This window comes from Callithrix jacchus, chromosome 9, assembly GCF_049354715.1.
Source record: "Callithrix jacchus isolate 240 chromosome 9, calJac240_pri, whole genome shotgun sequence".
NCBI lineage: Eukaryota > Metazoa > Chordata > Mammalia > Primates > Cebidae > Callithrix > Callithrix jacchus.
The window spans coordinates 50,304,186-50,319,897 of NC_133510.1; the positions used below are offsets into that span (position 1 = coordinate 50,304,186).

General features: G+C 39.9%; 1 protein-coding gene and 1 pseudogene across 16 annotated transcripts in view; both read right to left on the reverse strand.

Annotated features, from left to right (window-relative positions):
• Positions 1–8,867: 8,867 nt before the first annotated feature.
• The window catches only part of MDM2 (MDM2 proto-oncogene), a 34,443-nt gene continuing 27,598 nt past the window's right edge, over positions 8,868–15,712 (reverse strand). For all 16 annotated transcript variants that reach the window (XM_078336102.1, XM_054238299.2, XM_078336099.1 and 13 more), the window contains 2 exons: positions 15,603–15,680; positions 8,868–13,578 (listed from right to left, as the gene is read on the reverse strand). In XM_078336102.1, coding sequence (XP_078192228.1) covers positions 13,003–13,578; positions 15,603–15,680 — 654 coding nt within the window. In that variant the 3' untranslated portion in view covers positions 8,868–13,002. The remainder of the gene's footprint in view (positions 13,579–15,602; positions 15,681–15,712) is intronic.
• On the reverse strand, positions 10,978–11,585 carry LOC144577588 (putative ribosome biogenesis protein RLP24 pseudogene; annotated as a pseudogene).

Here is a 15,712-nt window from a genome sequence, read left to right on the forward strand (position 1 = left end):
CCTGGACCCTTGATGTGGTATTTACAATACTGCTTGTGACTTAATGATTTATAATGTAGCCTGTGATTTTCTTGTGAAACTCCTGCCCTAGATAAGTAATTTCTTTTAACCTTCTAAACTTAGATATTGCACCTGGACTCTTGTGACTGATAACTGCACCCCCCGCTTTAACCTGATTATGTATCTCCCTGTTCCCAGCATATTTATCCAAAATATGGTGACTTGTGATTGTATTGTCAAACTTTCTGTTCCCCTTTATCTCATGAAACACTGATCCCATGACGTATACACTTCTACTTGTAATGTATATAACCAGGCCCCGAGTTCAATAAAGTTGTTGGTGAAGCATCTGACTTCTCAACCCTCCAGACCCCGTCTGTTCTTTCTTCTTCTCTTCTGCGCACCCCACTTTCCAGATTGGGACCCTCTTGCTGGCCAAGAGCCCCTTGGCAGACGTGCCAGCACCCACAGTTTGGCGACCACAAAGGGACTGGATACTGGGGATTTTGGTGACGCTTAAACAGTGAGAGACCGTGGTAGTGAGTATTGAAATAAGCCTGTATTATCAAGTATTGTTGATTTTGTATATATTTTATATATATATCTGAAGGTAATGATTTTCATTAGGTAATGATTTTACCTAATGAAATAATTTTCATCTGGAGTAAAAATGGGGCAGATAGAATCAAAGGAGTGTAATTTGTTTGTACAGTTATTGCATTCAATGATGAAAACTCAGGGTCATGAAATAAAATTAAAACAAGTAGAGGAGTTTTTACAGGTCATTCGGAAAATTTGCCCTTGGATTCCTGATGGAGGTATGTTGGATGAGTCTGCTTGGGCCATAATTGGGGAAAAGATTGAACAATTCTGTTTTTACAATAAGGATGTACCTCAAGCCACCGTTTTGTCATCTGTTTGGAGCAAGCTCTGATTGTGTGTTTGTCCCTCCCAACCTTCTGCTCCGCCTTATACATCTTCTGCTTCCCTACGTAAATTGTCAGCTTCCCATACTTCCATACCTTTAGGTGCTCCAGGTGCCGACCTACTGCCTGTTCCTCCCGATCAGGAGGAAATTGCTGAAAGAAGATCTTACAGTCATCATAGTATGATTCTAATTTGGCTGATGTACCTTTAGCTGACGTTATTGTTACTCAACCTAGCTCTGCCATGCCCACTCCTGAGGCTGCTCCTCAATGGGTCCCTGGACCAGTCACTTTTACTTTACCTCCTGATCTTGCTCGTCAGTTTCAGGATTTACTTTCACCTTGTTCACTAGCGCTTACTAATCAACAACAATTTTATGCAGTAGTGCAGCAAGCAGCAGCGCCTGCCGGAGCCATGCCAGTCGCTTTGCGATCTACAGCTGCTCCGATGACTCTTTTAACTCATGCTCTAATGTCTTTGCATAGAGATGATAATATGTTTCCTGCTCTCTATCTTGTTATAGAAGTAATTGATAATCAGGGAACTCCAATTAGAAACTATGATCCTATCCCACCAAAAACTTTGAAAGAGATAAAAGAAGCGGTTGCTTCTATATGGTCCCACAGCTCCGTATACTATTTCTCCTATTGAAAATTTGACTGTTTTGGCCCTTCCTCCTTGTGACTGGGGTCGTATGACTAAAGCATGTCTCTCTGGTGGTGATTATTTATTATGGAGAGCTAATTATGAAGATGCTGCTTATAAACAGGCTGAAAGAAATCGCCATGATAATATACCTATTACAGTAGACATGCTAATAGGAAAGGGAATTTATGAGCCCTTGGCAGCACAGGCTACTTTGCCCTCAGAAGCCTTTGTGCAAATTAATTTGCTTGCTATTAGAGCTTGGAAACAATTACCATTCACTGGAGTAAAAACTGAAGAATTAGCAAAACATAAGACAAGGACCTGATGAGCCTTATCAGGACTTTGCAGCCCGTCTGCTTCAAGCAATAGGGAGACAAGTTAATGACTCAGAGGCTGGAAAATTGCTGGTTAAACAACTGGCTTATGAAAATGCCAGTGCTGCTTGTCAGGCTGCTATTAGGCCCTAGCTCTATTTGGAATTGAGCCACCTGAAATTATTATTCCTTACAATACTCCTCAACAAACATGGCTTTGGCAATTTTCAGATAACTGGCAAGTTGCTTTCGCTGGCTACACTGGCGAAGTTAAATATCATTTGCCGCCTGATAAGATTCTTTCTTTTTATTCCCAATGTTCTCTTGTTTTTCCTCAGACTCGTGTAAGACCTCCTTTGTTACATGCCTATTTAGCTTTTACTGATGGCTCTTCTTCTGGTATAGCAGCAGGCACAGTTGATGCTAATCCATTTTCTTTTGAAACAGCAGAATCTTCAGCCCAGCGTGTGGAGCTTCTAGCCATTCAACAGGTCCTCTCTAATTGGGACGTTCCTTAGAGCATTTACTCTGACAGCCAATATGTAGTCCACTTGGTACAAGATATAAAAACATGTCCTTTAATCTATTCTGACTCTTCTCCAATAATTCACCTTTTATATCCCCTACAGCAAGTAATATGACAAAGATTACATCCTTTTTTTATTGGACATATTAGGGCTCATTCTATATTGCCTGGCCCTTTAACAGAAGGAAATCGTCAAGCTGATATACTAACACAAAATATTTTTCCTGTTCTGACTCCATTGCAACAGGCTGAAGCCTCTCATGCCTTGCATCATCAAAATGCTTGTAGCCTTAGATTGCAATATAAAATTACTCATGAACAAGCACGTCAGATTGTTAAACAATGTTCTGCTTGCCTTCCACATTTGCCTAGCCCTTCTTCTGTTGGAGTTAACCCTCGTGGTTTACAAAGTGGTCATATTTATCAAATGGATGTTACTCATTTTTCTCCTTTTGGTAAACTCCAATATATTCATGTTACTGTTGACACCTTCTCTCATTTCTTTGTAGCATCTGTGCATACAGGAAAAGCAACTAAAGATGTAATTGCTCATTGCCCCCTCATTTTTTTCTATAATAGGTCCACCCAAAATATTGAAAACAGATAATGGTCCTGCCTATGTTAGCAAAGGTTTTTCTTCCTTTTGTTCACAATTTCAGATCCAGCACCGTACAGACATTCCTTATAACCCACAAGGTCAAGGAATTGTTGAACGTACTCATGCAATTCTCAAAATAACCTTACAAAAACTACGCAAAGGAGAACGTGGCATTGAATTGTACAAGACGCCTCATTATTGGCTTAAACATGCCTTGTATGTTCTTAATTTTTTAACTCTTGACTCTGAAAGTCATTCAGCAGCTGACCGCTTTTGGCACCCAAAAGCCTCTGCTTATCCAGAGGTACTATGGAAAGATGTCCTCACTAACAAATGGAATGGGCCTGATTCAGTCCTCATCTGGAGACAAGGACATGTTTGTGTGTTTCCTAGGTCCGCTGACGCCCCTGTGTGGGTTCCAGAACAACTGGTCAAGCATGGATTTCCTTGAGGAATCAAACACCCCGATTCCTCACTTTCGGTGAATGTACCTGACAACTCCACCGTCACGCTGCAGACGGAGAACCAGATGAACGACAATTGCCTTCCTATGCTGCGATCTTCCGACATGGGCACAACTGAGGAGACTCAGTGCTGAAGCTGCTCGACTGGTTGGTCAACAACACTCTCCTCGTACTCCTATTATTATATTTGTTGCTATGATGGCTATTTTGTCCTGTCAAGTACCTACTGCTCGATCCTTCCCTTTGCCACCGCCTTCCCAGACACTATGGGCATATGTACCTGACCCCCCTTTACTTAGACCTGTCTCTGGATGTTTTTAAATTACAACAAGAAATTCATGCTGTTGACTTCTCCCGTACTTGATTCTTCTGTGGCAAAAGATATAGTTAATGCTATACTTTCCTGGTCACATGGACTTCACCTTCCATCCCTCTCCTCCTTGATTGGCATTGGAGTCATTGTACTCCTTCTCATAATCTTTCTTCCAGTGCTCTTTCGCCTCGTGTTCTCCTCCCTCCAACAAATGTGCCTCAAACTTTTTGAGTTGCATTTAAAAACAAAGAAAGGGGGAACTGTGGGAACGCTCCCATATGAGACCCCCAAGTAGTGGGTCACACCATATGGTTGAGCTTGATCCCGGACATGGCCCTCCTGTTGGGGGTAGTCAAGCTATGGGGAAGGACTGCAAGAAAGCTTATGTGATATACAAAAAATAACATGAGTTATTACTCTATTGTGCTGAGGTGATGGGAGGCACGGTGTCCACTTCTGGTTCTCACGGTGTCCACTTTTGGTTCTCTATTCATTACAGTTTCTTCTTAAAGTTATGACTTAAATCTTCAAAGCAAGCTGATAGTAAAAATGGCTTTGTTTATGTCTTTCCTGAACCTGGACCCTTGATGTGGTATTTACAATACTGCTTGTGACTTAATGATTTATAATGTAGCCTGTGATTTTCTTGTGAAACTCCTGCCCTAGATAAATAGTTTCTTTTAACCTTCTAAACTTAGATATTGCACATGGATTCTTGTGACTGATAACTGCACCCCCCGCTTTAACCTTATTATGTATCTCCCTGTTCCCAGCATATTTGTCCAAAATATGGTGACTTGTGATTGTATTGTCAAACTTTCTGTTCCCCTTTATCTCACGAAACACTGATCCCATGATGTAAACACTTCTACTTGTAATGTATATAACCAGACCCTGAGTTCAATAAAGTTGTTGGTGAAGCATCTGACTTCTCAACCCTTCAGACCCCGTCTGTTCTTTCTTCTTCTCTTCTGCGCACCCCCCTTCCCAGGTTGGGACCCTCTTGCTGGCCAAGAGCCCCCCGGCAGACGTGCCGGCATCCACAATACCTGAGTTGTGAGTGTATAAAAAAGGCTTAAATCACCAGATGCAGTGGCTCACACCTGTAATCCCAGCATTTTGGGAGACCAAGGCAAGAGGACAGCTTGAGCCCAGGAGTTCAAGGCCAGCCTGGGCAACATAGCAAGACCCTGTCTCTAAAAATACATACATAAGTACATACATACAATACAATACACATACACATGTATTAGCCAGTTATGGTGATAACAGGCCTGTGTTCCCAGCTAATCGGGCTGCAGTGAGCCATGTTTGTGCCCCTGTACTACAGCCTGGGGGACAGAATGAGACCTGGTCTCAGCAAAAAAAAAAAAAATAATAATATAAAATAAAATAAAATAGGGGGTGGGGGTAGGGGTTAAATCAGGGCTACCTAAGATGGATTTGGGGTGATTATGGTCAAGAATGGATGCAACAGAATATCAAACTGCCATTCATTGCAAGTGCTTGCTACTTGCCAGACACCATCGTAGGCTCTGTATATTTAATGTCTCTAGGGCTACTAGGCAAGTAAATACCAGATCTGTGACTTTGAACTTCCTATAATAAGCTTATGAACTTTGTTGGAGCAAAATGGTTTGAGAATTGAAAAGCAAACACACATTTCATAGTGTTCTAAAAGTCTAAAATAATCCAGTAGAACATCAGAGATAAAACCCAAAAAGCAAGTCCCCCCCACCATATTTAAATTAGGGAAGCAACGTGATGGTATCTGTAAACTATAACTGAACCAAAAATGGGGAAACCCAACGTAGTAAAATCCATTTAGGGAGACATTACTGTGATCTGGAAAGAGGACCTTTTTTTTTTTTTTTGAGACGGAGTTTCGCTCTTGTTACCCAGGCTGGAGTACAATGGCGCCATCTTGGCTCACCGCAACCTCCGCCTCCTGGGTTCAGGCAATTCTCTTGCCTCAGCCTCCTGAGTAGCTGGGATTACAGGCACGCACCATCACGCCCAGCTAATTTTTTGTATTTTTAATAGAGACGGGGTTTCACCATATTGACCAGGATGGTCTCAATCTCTTGACCTTGTGATCCACCTGCCTCAGCCTCCCAAAGTGCTGGGATTACAGGCTTGAGCCACCGCGCCCGACCAAGAAGGCCTACTTAATACAGGACGGTGGGCTGAGAAGGTGTGAACCAAAAGTAGACACACTAAAATTTAACCCTGAAAAATAAATGAAATTCACCTAGAACATCATGCTAATGGAATAAATTTAAAAGGTAAAATTTTGGACCCAGCATGGTGGCTCACGCCTGTAATCTCAGCACTTTGGGAAGCCAAGACGGGCGACCACTTGACCCCAGAGTTTGAGACCAGCCTGGGCAACATGATGAAACTGTCTCTACAAAAAATTCAAAAATTAGGCCGGGCACACTGGCTCATGCCTGTAATCCCAGCACTTTGGGAAGCCACGGCAGGTGGATCATAAGGTCAGGAGTTTGAGACCAGCCTGGCCAACATGGTGAAACCCTGTCTTTACTAAAAAAAGAAGTTAGCCAGGTGTGGTGGCAGGCTCCTGTAATTTCAGCTACTCAGGAGGCTGAGGCAGAAGAATCGCTTGAACATGGGAGGTGGAGGTTGCAGTGAGCTGAGAGATTGCACCACTGCACTCCAGCCTGGATGACAGAGCAGGGCTCTGTCACAGGAGAAAAAAAAAAAAAAAAAGATAGCTGAGCATGGAGGCTTGCACCTGTGGTCCCCAGCCTCTTGGGAGGCTGAGGTGGGAGAACTGCTTGAGCCTAGGAGGTTGAGGCTGTAGTGCGTCATGTTTGCAGCACTGCACTCCAGCCTGGGTGACAGAGCAAGATCCCATCTCAAAACAAAACAAACAAAAGTAAAATCTTGGAATTATGAAAGATGCTATTTTGATAAATTGGCTTTAAGCTGTTGGCTGGACAACTAAGTTGTAGCGTTCTGAAGACAGCAGAGATGTGGGATTGTAGGATTCAAACAGATGAGAGGTAAATCCTATATATATATATATTTTTTTAAGTCTTTAAAGCAGAGCTTTAAAGGAAAGCAATAGGAATTCAAGTATGTTTCAGTACCACTCCTCACCTAAAGACAATCAATTACGGTTTTTATTCAAAATCCTATTACTCTAACAATATTTAAGTACAGCGATCATTTCAGATGCATTATGAGCAAGTTACTGAACACGCCTCCCATATGCTTGCTTTATGGCTCTGGTTTTATTTTCTGTTGCCTTTCATTTGTTTGTTAGTTAATTTTACAATTTGCTACTTCTGAACACCTTTCATGTGCTGGTACTTTCAGATATCTATCTCAAAGTATTATTTGTAAATGTCACAAAGTCCCTATTATATATAACTGAAAGCTGGCTACATGGCAGACAATATGATCACAAACTTTTAAACAATTTTTAAAATGAAGAAATATTTTTTGTAAATATCAAATAAAAATGTAATGCAGCATCCAACCATAAAGGTCAACTACAAACTTTTCACAATCCCATTAACAACTTCTGGTTAATCATCATAAGCCTTAGACCTACACACCAATTATTTTTAAAACACTTAATTAGCCCAGGCAGAGTGGCTCATGCCTGTAATCCCAGCACTTTGGAAGGCCAAGGAGGGCACATCACTTGAGGTCAGGAGTTTGAGAGCAGCATGGCCAAACAGGTGAAACCTCATCTATGCTAGAAAAACAAAAATTACAAAAGGGGGTCCTATAATCCCAGCTACTCGGGAGGCTGAGACAGGAGAATCACTTGAACCCAGGAGGCGGAGGTTGCAGTGAGCAAAGATCATGCCAGTGCACTCCAGCCTGGGCCACCAAGCAAGACTTCATCTCAATCAATAAAAGCTTTATTAAGGATTTTAAAAATCTTAATTATATGATGGTAAAAGCTACCCGCCTCTGGCTTAGGGGCCCAGAAGCTCCTGCTTCAAAGCCAGCTTTCTTTTTGAGATGGAGGAGTCTCGTTCTGTCATCCAGACTGGAGTGCAGAGGCGCAATCTTGGCTCACTGCAACCTCTACTTCCCATGTTCAAGCAATTCTCCTGCCTCAGCCTCCTGAATAGTGGGTACTACAAGCATCTGCTACCACACCTGGCTAATTTTTTGTGTTTTTAGTAGACAGGTTTCACTGTGTTAGGCAGAATCCTGACCTTGTGATCCATCCGCCTCGGCCTCCCAAAGTGCAGAGATAACAGGTGTGAGACACCGCTCCCAGCCAAAGCCAGCTGTTGTTTTTGGTGTGGTTTTTGAGACAGTCTCACTCTACCGCCCAAGCAGTGGCATGATCTTGGCTCACTACAACCCCCACCTCCCTGGTTCGAGTAATTCTCCTGGTTCAAGTGATTCTCCTGCCTCCTGGATTACAGGTGCATGCCACCATGCCCAGCTAATTTTTGTATTTTAAGTAGAGAGGCGGTTCTACCATGTTGGTCAGGCTGGTCTCAAACTCCCGGCGTCAGGTGATTTCGACTGCCTCGGCCACCCAAAGTGCTAGAATTATGAGCCACCGCGCCCAGCCAAAGCCAGCTTTCAAGACTCAGGTCTCAATGCTTTCATTTAGTAAATTCTTACTGAGCACTTAACATTTGTGTATCACAATCAGAGGTTCCCAGTTTGGTAGAACTTTCAAAGACGAGGCAGACAGGTAAACGCAACTACAATCTGGCTTTTCATGCTGACAAGTGGCACAGTGGCTAGCCCAAACTCCCCTCCCTGTCCCAGCTATATAGACCATTCACGATCACTTAGGCCAGCTTGCCATGTGACCTAAGCGAAGACAGGGGGTGAACAAATCCTTTCTTACTCCTACTAACTTGGAACACCATTCTGTCAAGTTGCTCTCACTGGAGACACCTAACTGCTTCAAGCTGCGCAATGATATTTGTATTTCTAAAGGGGGCAGGCATAGCCATTCCAGAAACATATTCAGACTTGTGCCTTTTGTTACCCAAATATATGATAGTCAATTTCCATTTTAACTCATTAAAAAATTGTTTAAGATCAAATAATCGCATTCTTAAAACAATTCTTAATCACTTAATAAATCATTTATTTGTAAATCAATACAGGTGTACTACACAGAATCTAAGAATTTAGATAATTTTAATAACCCATAAACATGTTGTTGCAGATTTAAATTCTGTATAAACAGCAGTCATTGCATACATGTATCTTATGTGTACTATGTTTATAATCACATTTATGCTACACTCCTCAGGAAAAAAGATTCTACTTGGTTCAACTTCAAATAAGGCTTTGAGGAACTCCAAAGGTAAAGTACTAATCCCTTTGGCCAATGGTTTCATAAGTCAATGTGTGGGTGTGTCTTTTTTTAAGCAACAATGTAACAATGTACCATTAGTAAAACTGCTGTGCAAAATTATCCCTGCGGCCTATTCTATGCTTACAGTTTAGTTGATTTTACTCTAAGTATCTATAAATCACATATGGGAGAAAAACACTAAACCAGATAGTTATTTTCACTATTTTGCTTAAGATTCATATTTAAATATAAATCAAGAAGTTAATCTACAGTTTGATATTTTTACATTATAAATGTTCCATAAAATTTTAAACTGATACATAATTGTAAATATTTATGGCGCATGTACTGTTTCAGATACAATGTGTATCGATCAAATCAGTGCAATTAGCACACCCATCAACTCAAACATTTATCATTTATTTGTAGCAAGAACATTCAATAATTAACTATAGTCACCCTACTGTGCAATAGGACATCAGAACTTATTCCTCCTAATTTCTGTACCCATTAAAAGTGGTTTTGTAGGCGGGGTGTGGTGGCTCACGCCTGTAATCCCAGCACTTTGGAAGGCCGAGACGGGCAGATCACAAGGTCAAGAGATCGAGACCATCCTGGCCAACACAGTGAAACCCCATCTCTACTAAAATATAAAAATTAGCTGGGCGTGGTGGCACACGTCTGTAGTCCCAGCTACTTGGGAGGCTGAGGCAGGAGAATTGCTTGAACCCGGGAGGCAGAGGTTGCAGTGAGCTGAGATCATGCCACTACACTCTAGCCTGGCGCCTGGCAACAGAGCAAGACTGTGTCTCAAAAAATTAAAAAAAGTGATTTCACGTAAAATACTGGACAGATGTTCTACCCATACATTGTTTTCCAAAATTACTGTGTGGCTTTTAAAAAGAAAACCACACAACAAATTTTAAAAGGCACTGAGATACATCTCCTTCTAGATCATTCCTAGACTTGAAATATAAAGCTTGTTCTACCAGGAATCACAAGTTAGAACTGAGTATTTGCCAAAGCAAAAATTATATAGCGTCATTTCAGGCAAAGGTTAGTCAGCTCTCCTTCCCAACTATGTCAGAACAGTTAAACCAGGTCAAAACCGTCCAGCAAACTAGGCTTCATTATATAAGGCCGTTTTGTTCTAAAATGCTAATAAACCAAAACAAGAAATATTAAACTCAAAATAAATGATTTGAGCTATTTTCATACAAACTGTTGATTCCTTATATCCTCCCTTCTATAATAAAGGGCATTTTTACTGCTAAGAAAATTTTATGTCTATCACTAGTCATACATTTTTGAATTTTGTCATTAGTTATTACATAAATGTAGCCTAGTATCGCTAACCAAACGGCATACCCATTTTATGTCCACATTTCAATTTTGCATTTATAAACAGAATTTCATGATTTACATAAACGTATCTATCAGTGGAGAGTTACCAATGAGATGCAATCTAATATGCCTATTATCTGAGGTTTTATAGATAGCAACGTAGGTGATTTTTAAATCACTTTTCATTTCAGTGCCCTTATAGAAAAAATAAATCAGGCTGGGTGCAGTGGCTCACGCCTGTAATCTCAGCAATTTGGGAGGCTGAGGCAGGCAGATCACGAGGTCATGAGATCGAGACCATCCTGGCCAAGATGGTCTCTACTAAAATACAAAGAAAATTAGCTAGGCACGGCACCTGTAGTCCCAGCTACTTGGGAGGCTGAGGCAGGAGAACTGTTTGAACCCAGAAGGTGGAGGTGGCAGTGAGCTGAAATCGCACCACTGCACTCCAGACTGGCACCTGGCAACAGAGCAAGACTGTCTCAAAAAAAAAAAATAATAATCAATAATTTAGAAATTTTAAGTCTCCAAAAGAGATTTTCAAATGTAAATATATTAGTAGTTACAGATGAGATTTTTAGGAAACCTATTCCATGACTGCATCCTGTTGTAACTGTTGTACCATCTTTTCTTCCAGCTGCTTTCCTTTGCCTGCAAGAGGGGTCAAGATGAGTTTTGCCTGACTTCCTTGATGTCCTGAACTTTCTGTAGTCCTTTATTTTTCTTCGGTTTGTCCATTATAAATTTAGTCTGCAATTGTTTGATCTTTGCATCTGTCTTCGCTGCATCAGTAATTTTATTCTTCAGTTCTTGCTGGTATTTGACAGGTTCATTTCTATATTTTTCAAATTCAAATGAATTATCCACTGTAAACTCATTATTCTCAGTTGCTTTACTGAATGCTTTAGTACACCTAACCTTTCGAGAATTGCACTTCTAAAGTTTTTATGACATTTGGATTCACACAATCTGAACACCATGCAGTAGCTGCAGATGAACACCGTGACGTGACCAGGGTAGATTGGCTCTGAAAGACACTAACACTTCTCAGTACGCATGCTGAGCTCGCGTGGGCCTCCACTGACCAAACATGGAGCTAGAGAGGAAGTCAAGAGGTATCTTGGAATTCCACATTCTGACCTTGTCATTCTTGAAGGAAAAGGATGCATAATTTCTGGATAATTCAGAAAAAAAACTTGCAATCTTTCCAGTTAGTTGTTAAACAACTCCGTTGATCAAATTTCTGAATTAACCTTTCTGAATTCACAGGTTTCCGAAACTGGCCTTAAGCAAAAGTCTGAAGCCTAGGCTGGGCCCCAAGTAACCCAGCCCAGGAAGACTTGGAGTGTCCTACAGTTGTTTTCCAACTTAGGGGAAGCAACAGGTTCCACTAAATCCCGAAAAGATTTTTTTGTGTGAAGAAGGGCTTGATATACTAGGTTAGATTCCCAAGACAATTCCACATTTTACTCAGGAGGCTTTAAAAAGTTTTGTCTTATGGGTAAATGGTAGCTGTTTTCACTGGTAGCATCATTACCCCCATCCCTTACTAGAGTTTATACAGGAGGCTGGAGAATAAGAAGTACATTTTTACAGCCAGGTGGGGTGGCTCACACCTGTAATCCTACCTAGCACTTACGGAGGCCAAGACAGGAGGATCTCTTGAGTCCAGGAGTTCAAGACCAGCCTGGACAACATAAGGAGACCCTGTCTCTATTGTAAAAACAAGAACTCTTAAAGAAAGAAAAAAGAGTAGTACATTTTTATTTACATAGCACCAAATATAAGAGCCATTTTTTTTTTAACCGAAAGAGTATTTTGGAGACAGAAACTAAAGATCAGAAGGTTTAATAACACCTAAAATTTGAGGCCAGGTATGGTGCCTTACACCTATAATCCCAGCATTTTGGGAGACTGAGGCGGGTGGATCACTTGAGTTTAGGAGTTCAAGATCACCCTGCCAACATGGTGAAATCCTGTCTCTACTAAAAATACAAAAAAATCAGACGGTGTTGTGGCTCGTGCCTGTAATCCTCGCTGCTCTGGAGGCTGAGGCAGGAGATTGCTTGAACCAAGAAGGTGAAGACTGCAAGACTGTGCCACTGCACTCCAGCCTGGGCAACCGAGTCATACTCTGTCTTAAAAAAAAAAAAAAAAAAGACCAAAAAAACTAACTAAATCTTTCCATCAATTTCCCTTTACATGAAAGGTACTAAATAAGTTACATTTAAATGCCATATATATATATATTTTAAAAAATAGATAATTCTCATTTAAGATAGAGTCGAAATTACTTAAAATTTGGGCTTATGATAAAGAATGAACTATTCAATTCAAATTATGTTAAAACCCCAAATATAAAATAGACACAGAAGTGAAATTTTCTTCAAAGTAAGTATTTACTATTTCACTACCAAAGTAGGTCAATTACACTAAAGAGAAGAAATCCACATGGATTGCGGCATTTTCTCACTTGGATATATGTAAATAAATTTCATGCTGTCTAAATCCTTAGGGTTAATTAGTTAGAAATATAACTCTCTTATACACAGGACAACTAGGGGAAATAAGTTAGCACAATCATTTGAATTGGTTGTCTACATACTGGGCAGGGCTTATTCCTTTTCTTTAGCTTCTTTGCACATGTAAAGCAGGCCATAAGATGTCCCGTTTTGCCATGGACAATGCAACCATTTTTAGGTCGACCTTGACAAATCACACAAGGTTCAATGGCATTAAGGGGCAAACTAGATTCCATACTTTCTTCTTTGTCCTGTGTTTCTTCCCTTTCAGACTCTTTCGCATCTTCTTGGCTGCTATAAATAACGCTACTAGAAGTTGACGGCTGAGAATAGTCCTCACTTTCTTGGGATTGTGAGGCTTGTGTAATTTTATCATCATTTTCCTCAACACACGGCTCTTTGGAATCATTCACTGTAATTTTTTTGCAATCAGGAACATCAAAGCCCTCTTCAGCTTGTGTTGAGTTTTCCAGTTTGGCTTTCTCAGAGATCTCCCCTTTATCTTTCCCTTTATCTTCAGGAAGCCAGTTCTCACGAAGGGCCCAACATCTGTTACAATGTGATGGAAGCGGGGGATTCATTTCATGGCATGAAGTGCATTTCCAATAGTCCTTCAATGAAATAAGACACACAGTCAGTTTCCGTAACCTTTCAACTACTAGTCACAAGAATGCTAGCAACTTTGCTATGTCTAAGGTAAAATATACCACACAGTTCAATATTCAGTGTTTCATATAACATACTCACCATGTACAGCATGAAGACTATAGTTAGTAATATATTGGTATACTGGATATTTACTAAAAGAGTAGATTTTTGGTATTTTTACCATACACACAAGAAAGGTAACTATTCAAGATAATGAATTATATTAATTTGCTTGACTATAGTGATCATTTCACTATTAACATGTGTCAAAACGTCATGTTATATGTCTCAATTATATACAAAACAGATTTTTAACAGTCAATGTGTAACAGTCTCCTAGAGAGTACACACACCCATTTTTTTTTACCCATACCAACCTGAAAAATTCTAAACTAAAAATGCATTCAGAGTGATATTAATCATGTACCTATAAAGTTATCTGTTTCAGGATACAATTACAGTTGTTTCCTTTAGTTGAAGCAATTATATGGGATCTTTGACTCTGTAATGCAGCCTAACCTCAACTCCCTTAAAGGCTCAACCCTAGATGCTAGTCCATCCAATAAATCTGGATGAAACCTGCCTCGTAGAGAAAGACTTCCTAATCCATCAGTGACTAGAACTACCTTAGAAGTGCTCTAAAACCATGGCTCAACTGAGTATTCCCTAACTCCATCCATAAGAGAAACGCTAAAACATTTTTACAGCGAGTATTGCCGCTAAAACCTATCAACCTTGGCCACTAACCATAACGTATGCCGCCCTTTACTTGTCTATCCTTTCCTGTGTTCTCTCATCTCTGTAACTGCTCAATGCTTCTTTCTTTTCTCTAAGTTTTATCACACAAACCTTTCCACCACGCAATTTGGATAACAAGCTCTCCCATATCCCCAGCTTTTTTACATAACCTATTTTCTTCCCATAACTGAAGCATGGTTCTTGCCTGAGGACATTTTCCAAGTGAAAACCTCTTAAGTCATGCCTCACAAATGACATAAGAGAGGAGCAATAAAGATAGAGACTATTTATTCTTCAACATTGATTTTTTTCAAATTATAGAAGGGGGTTTTCACAGCTCATAAAACCAAAGAAAAAGGTCTTGCAATATGGGAGTAAAAGGACATCAAAAAGTCTAATATATTGCAAGATCAGTATCTAAAATAATTTTAGTGGGTCTTAAAATAGATTAAGATAAATAAATAAAAAGACTTAAAAAAATAAAAAGTCTAAAATATTTTATGCTACTTGACACCAAATGATTCAACTAGTTATTTAAATTATTTTCTAATACAACAAAAATTTTGGAAACATATTTTCATCTTTGCATTTGGATAATTAGTAACTTTATAACTCAAAAAATATATTTCCTATTCAATTATAATAAAGGCAATATTTAGAACAAAAATGGCAAAACCTACCACATTCTATAATAAAAATCAGTAATAAAAATGTTTACATTTGGCTGGGTGTGGTAGCTCATGCCTGTAATTCTGGCACTTTGGGAGACTAAGGCAGGTGGATCACTGGAGCCCAGGAGTTCAAGACCATCCTGGGCAACATGGTGAAACTTGGTCACTACTAAAAATACAAAAATTAGTGGGGCGTGACAGTGCACACCTATAATCCCAGCCACTCTGGAGGATGAGGCACAAGAATCGCTTGAACCTGAGAGGTGGAGGCTGCAGTACACCGAGATTGCACCACTATACTCCAGCCTGGGAGACAAAGTAAGACTCTGTTTCAAAAAAAAAACAAAAAACAAAACAAAACAAAAACAATAAAAAATAAAGTTCAAATTCCAGCACCTAAAAATAAGAATTATAGCTACAAGTTTCACCACAACAAATAAAAGCAAAATGCTTTATTCAGACTTTACATTTTAACTTTATAAAAATCAGCTCATTTCAGAAAATAGGACAGACATATTTTCCTCATATAGACCTTAATGCAATTTTTTGATTTCTTAAAAAAGTAGATATATACTTACAGCTAAGGAAATTTCAGGATCTTCTTCAAATGAATCTGTATCACTCTCCCCTGCCTGATACACAGTAACTCGATATACCTAATAAAACAAATTCGTTAGCATCAATTCGT